Below are 6,000 nucleotides of genomic sequence, written 5' to 3'. Positions count from 1 at the left end.
GCCCCGCACCCACCCGGCCCAGGCGGCGGCCTCTCGGTCTGCAACGGCCGCTCCGCGCTCGAGGCGCCGGTTCCAACGGCCCGGGCTGGAACGGGGGGAGGGCGAGACCGCTGGGGGAGGGGCTGTAGCTGGGGGGGGGTGGGGACTTGTCACGGGGGGGCAGGAGCAGCCTATGGGGGGCTTGGCACTGGGGGGGTAGGAGCAGCGTATGGGGGGACTTGGCACAGGGGGGCAGGAGCAGCCTAGGGGAGGGCTTGGCACGGGGGGGCAGGAGCAGCAGGGGGCTTGGCACTGGGGGGGGCAGGAGCAGCCTAGGGGGGGCTTGGCACTGGGGGGCAGGAGCAGCCTAGGGGGGGCTTGTCACGGGGGGGCAGGAGCAGCCTGGGGGGGGCTTGGCACTGGGGGGCAGGAGCAGCCTAGGGGGGGGGCTTGGCACTGGGGTGTGTGTGCAGAAGCAGCAGGGAGGATTGGCATGGGGGGGGGCGGAGCAGCATATGGGGGGTTTTACAGTCCCTCCTCAGTGTGAGTCAATAGAAGTTCAAGGTTGTTGCTCAACCTTTATACAACCCCCTTAGGCCCAAGCACCTAGTCAATATTTGGGACTTTGGCAGGTTGTTTCTGTCAACCGAGAAATTAGGAGTTAGGAATTTCTTTGGTGCGATCCTGTTTATTGACAAAGAACGAACACAACGTCTTGTTTCCCTAAACACAATAGAAACAACAAATAGCAGGCAGTTTCCTTGCTCAGAAATGTAGGTCTGCCTTTCCCTTGAGTACCGTGTCCAAAAGAATCTGTCTCTTGGCTTTGTCCCAGGGCCACACTCATCACAGCTTCTCTTGGTTTCTGCCTTTCATGCACAGACCCACTGCAACCCCTAGCCCCAGTGTTTGCAATCTTTCCCCAGGAAAGCTTCTGTCATCCTTGCCATGCAGCCCATTGTCTTGGGATGTGGCTTCCTACCATTTCCGGCTATCACTGTCCAAAGGGGCGTTTCATTGCTCCTTCCATTTGGCCTGAAAGAAGGGTGGTTGGCCCACCCATCAGCTTTAATGAGGTCTGTAATTGTCCATAGCATAACACAGTGTTTTTTTTCTCTCCCAGTATTAGGCATGCCATTGTTTTCTTGTAGGTTGAGCGTCAAAATTGTGCGAGCTCTCAGGGCTCAGGCTAGAGCTTTAGGCCAAAAATAAATAGAATTAAGGGTTGTGGGAGAATTATCATTTGGGATCCTGTGCCACTGTTTGTCTTGTAGTTCAATGATGGCAACAGCCTCTGGAAGGTTTTCTTTGCAGCCGCAATAAAGTTTAGATTCTGAAGATCCTGATGATTTTCAGGGGCAAGAGGGAACAAAATCTCCTCTAAGCTACCAAAATGATGCCGGGTGTCAAGCGGTGATAATATCATTGAGGGAGATTTGCTGGATCTCAGGGAATCATGCAGGAAAATGCTTCATTGCAAGAGGGTGCTCCTTTAAGCACTGTTCCAAAGTTAATCCCCGGTGTGGTATCCCCCTTCCCCATGAGAAAGGCTTGACAGCTCCACAGTGTAAAGTACATTGACAACACACCCACGCTGCAGGAAATTGAATGCATTTATGCTGAGGCTGCTGGGAGTTGTAGTTGCGACCGCTTCCTACGAAAGAGGATGGGTGTTGCCCGGTCGTACAGTCCTCCTCCTTGTGAACTACAACTCCCAGTGCTGCAATAGGAGGAAAGAAGGAAGGAAGCAGCTGGCTGCATAGGAGAAAGGAGGAGTTGGTTGCTCCGTGCCTAGTCCAGTATTACCCACTGCAGAAGGGACAGGGAGGGGAAAACCAATCGCTTGCAAAAATGAATGTGGTCTTTGCAGTGAAGCAATATGTGTCCAAGATGATTGAAGACAGCGGGCCTGGGATGAAGGTCCTCCTGATGGATAAAGAAACGGTGAGCTAGGCCACTGTGGCTTCTGTATTTACAATGGCATCTCCTCTGCCTCTGTCATTTTGTCTTTCACGAGCTATTGGGGGTAACACTGGCTTCTGTCCCGACCACAGGCTGCAGTTTTCCTCTTGGGAGGGTGTGGATCTACAGGAAGATAAATATCTCTTTGCTGCTCTAGTGCATGCCCTGCCCAGGGAGCAGAGGGAGCTTATGGCTTCCTAGACCCCCCTCCTTTCCTCATCTTGCCTCTAATAATTTGCAGACTTGCTGTCCCTTCCTAATAGGGTGACCAGACAGCAAATGTGAAAAATCGGGACACGGGGTGGGGGTAATAGGAGCCTATATAAGAAAAAGACCCAAAAATCGGGACTGTCCCTATAGAATCAGGTCACCCTACTTCCTAAGCAGCTTGCTCCTGGGGGAGTATCCTGCCAGTGCTGGGCTAGGGAGCAGGCTGAAAGCAGTTCTGCTTTGCTTCCTTAGTGGGACGAGGAGCAGGTTGGAGAATGGGGTATCAAGAACTGGTGTGAGACGGCTGCTCTCAAACACCAATAAATCTGCTGCTGCGCCCACACCATGAACATGCTTTGCAGTGTTAGCCCAGTGCGCCGAGGGCTGCTGCACACCTGCGTATTGACATAAAATTGCAATGAACTATTCAGGGAAACTGAGGTACAAGAGGTGAAATGATCTATCCAGGGTCACACAGCAAATCAGCGGCAGAGCTGGGGAAACTGAACCCAGGCATCCTGACTCCCAGTCCTGTGTGCTAACCATTAGTCAACACTCCCTTGTCTCAGTATCTCATGAGCCTGTCCCAGCAAGTCGACATAACTTGGCTTCTCCTTCTTTCTCCCTGCAGACCAGTATTGTGAGCATGGTGTATACACAGTCAGAAATCCTTCAGAAGGAAGTTTACCTCTTTGAGCGCCTCGATTCTTTGAACAGAGAGACTATGAAACACTTGAAAGCGATCTGTTTTTTGCGACCGACAAAGGTAAGCTACTTTTGTAAAAGCAGCTGCTGTCTGCATTGGCATTTTCTCTGCCCAGGTCCTATGTACAAGCTGAGCAGATAATGCTGGTATCTAAGGCTCTGATCCTGCAAATACTTTCCCACGTGCTTAGCTTTATGCTTCTGAGCAGTCCCAATGAATTCATCAGGCCATCTAATGTGTATAAAATTAAGCACAAGTTTGTGTTTCACAATCAATGCCTTAGTTTGATAGCTGTACACATTTTACCTTGTCCACTCTCCTGGAGTGAGTACTTTAAAAAAAAACAACCAAAAAACCTTTAACCCTCCTCTTCTCCCCCCAACCCCTACATGGCCCATTATACAGTGTTGGCAAGTTGATGTTGTACCTGGGCTGGTAAATTACCTGGTAGTTTTCATCTTTGCAAAAACTGTTTCATTCATGAAATGAATTAGATAATGAAAGCCACCAACAATTCCCTGTAACTTCTTACCGAGTATGCTCAGCCTTTTGCCTAAGTTGAAGGAACAAACCCTGCTCCAATTTGGATTTGGAGTAGTATTGCTAACTCAAAATATTCAAACATCAATCATGATATTTTCCATCTGATTTTAAATCCTGTAAGGTTCATGCTTTCAAGCCATTCTCTTCAACCACAAGGGGTTAGAAACTTAGGGTACGTCCAGACTACCCGCCGTATTGGCGGGTAGCAATCGATTTATTGGGGATCAATATATCACGTCTCATCGAGACGCGATATAACGATCCCTGAACGCACTCCCCGTTGACTCCGGAACTCCACCGGAGCGAGCGGCGGTAGCAGAGTCGACGGGGGAGCCGTGGCCGTCGATCCTGCGCTGTGAGGACGGGAGGTAAGTCGGAATAAGATACTTCGACTTCAGCTACAGTATTCCCACGTATCTTATATCGACACTCCCCCCACCCCCAGTGTAGACCAGGCCTTACTCTTTCCTTCTTTTCTTTTAATTGACAATGGAATTTTGATGTAGTCACATGACTCCAGGAGCTGGGGCTTTAAGAAAAATGCAGAATTGTGAGAGGTGGCATCATGTGGGAGCAATATTACTATGAAACAGAATTGTGTGGGACACAACCCACCATGCAAAATGGCACATTTATTTAGTCTATAATACGTGTCTATAATGCTCACTGTAGTAGCTGGGGATCTGACTGCTGAACCTGCAGGATGGGTTCAATGATCCTGTAGGCTTTTTCCCATATCTAGTTCCCAGAGGGAGAGAGACATCTGCCTCATGACTTACTTTTTCTTTCTTACTAATACTGCTTAGCACAAATGTAGGTCAGAATATTGAAAAGAGCCCAGTTTCCAGCTAGGCCCCAAAAAAATGGCCAGATTTTCAGATGAGCTCAGCAGTAAGGGCATATCAGGGGCTGAACTCTTGAAAATCTGCTCTTAACTGCGTCCCTGGAAGCTACTGACCATTCAGGAGAATCTGGCCCTGCTTTAGGTGCCTAAATGGGAGCTGAGCCCTCTTGGAAAATTTGGTTCCAGTTGTGGTGCTGAGCACGTGGAAATCTGGCTGTGAGTTCCTTTGAAAATCAGGTTGATAGACTAGCCTCAAAGGGCAGGTCTTGGAGGGTTTGTACCTCCCTGAGGGAGGCCAGAGGATTGGAGCCACGAGCTCTGATACATGGCCACTGTGGAGGACATGGGCTTAGCAGCCAAGTCAGCTGCATCCAGGGCTGCTTGCAGGGAGGTCCTTCCTGTAGATTTTCCCTCTTCTCCGAGTGAGAAGAATTCCAGTCTGGCCTCTTGCCGGAGTAAGTCCTTAAACACTGAGAAGAGCTGGTTTTTCAAATTTTTTGGTCTGAAAATGCCAGTTAGTCAAAACCAAAACCAAAACCTTTAGCGGTGAAGGGTCAGTTTTGATGAATTCTTACTTGCAATTTTTTGAAAAATAAGTTTAGAAATTGTTGAAACATTTAGTTTTGACTAGTTCCAATGAAAAATCCCAGTTTGAAATGCCTCTGTTAAAAATTTTAAGCTAATTATAGTTTGAAAGTCCATTTCAGTTGCCTCAAACTGAATCCCCCCCACCCCCTCGGAATTCCAGTTTGGGAAGATTCTCAGAATTTTGGCTTTCGTCCTGTTTCGGGCGGGGAAAAATTCTCAATATCTTGAAATATTCAAAGGACAAGCAAACCGTTTTCCACCCGGCTCCAGTATTGAGTGCTCCCAGAATGGTGGTGCTGCAAAATCCTGGCCTCCAGTGATTTTTAGCAAGAGCACAGTGATTTGCAGAATCAGGTCCAGAGTGCTGCCATCTTAGAAGCATTAATTAGTCTAATCACCTGTTGCATAATTATGGGGACATTTTCTGATTTATCTCTGTCTGGTTTTTCCTTTTATCCAGGAGAACGTGGAATACCTCATTCAGGAGCTACGAAGGCCCAAGTACAGCATCTATTATGTTTGTAAGTATGTCCTGGTTCACCAAGTATTTCAGATGCTCTAGGCAGGCTCTGGTATGATGCAAATATTTTCTTCTAAACGTGAAGCATTCTTAAAGTCCTTGTTTCTGTACTCTTCAGCAGCCTTCTGATCCTCAGTCTCATCTCGGGAAGGCCTGATCTACGTAGAGATTTTTGTACCAATTTAAGTCTTTTGGTGTGGGTTGTTTTTGTTTTCATTTTATCGAGAGAGTCAAATCTGTACAACCCTAAGCTATACCATAAATGGACTTTATACAGGGTTAGCATATTCCCTCAAAATTTACAAGAATAAGCTATTCTAGTATAAACACCAGTATAACTGCGTCCACACTGGGGGGTTGTACCACTTTAACTATACTAGTTTGAAACTAATATAGTTAAAGCATTTCATAGACACAAGCCCTTAGATGTTGCTTCCCCTCCTCGTGCCACTAGCCTTGAGTTTTTGCAATATGTCCCTCCGCTCCTATCTCCAAGTAACCTTACGCCGAGCTGCTCGCCCTTCCAGGCTTTACTTCAGGCCCATCAAAGGCACTTAAAAATGCATTGTCCTTCAAAGTTCTTTCATCCAAGGATCTCAGAGCAATTGGGCAGTGGGTTGCTCTTATTCTCCAGTGGGAGAACTGAGG

The 6,000-nt window shown here is 47.9% G+C and overlaps 1 protein-coding gene across 2 annotated transcripts in view; it reads left to right on the top strand.

Annotated features, from left to right (window-relative positions):
• The first annotated feature begins 493 nt into the window (after positions 1 to 493).
• VPS45 (vacuolar protein sorting 45 homolog) overlaps positions 494 to 6,000 on the top strand; it is a 55,186-nt gene continuing 49,679 nt past the window's right edge. The window contains exons 1-4 of one of the 2 annotated variants that reach the window (XM_044990911.1): positions 494 to 752; positions 1,850 to 1,923; positions 2,783 to 2,917; positions 5,293 to 5,353. In XM_044990911.1, the coding sequence (XP_044846846.1) occupies positions 1,870 to 1,923; positions 2,783 to 2,917; positions 5,293 to 5,353 (250 nt within the window). In that variant the 5' untranslated portion in view covers positions 494 to 752; positions 1,850 to 1,869. Of the gene's footprint in view, positions 753 to 1,790; positions 1,924 to 2,782; positions 2,918 to 5,292; positions 5,354 to 6,000 lie in introns of those variants that run through there. The other variant, XM_044990910.1, reaches the window with a different exon arrangement.

Source organism: Mauremys mutica, chromosome 17 (assembly GCF_020497125.1).
Source record: "Mauremys mutica isolate MM-2020 ecotype Southern chromosome 17, ASM2049712v1, whole genome shotgun sequence".
Taxonomy (NCBI): Eukaryota; Metazoa; Chordata; order Testudines; family Geoemydidae; genus Mauremys; species Mauremys mutica.
This window is presented reverse-complemented; position numbering and strand designations above follow the sequence as displayed.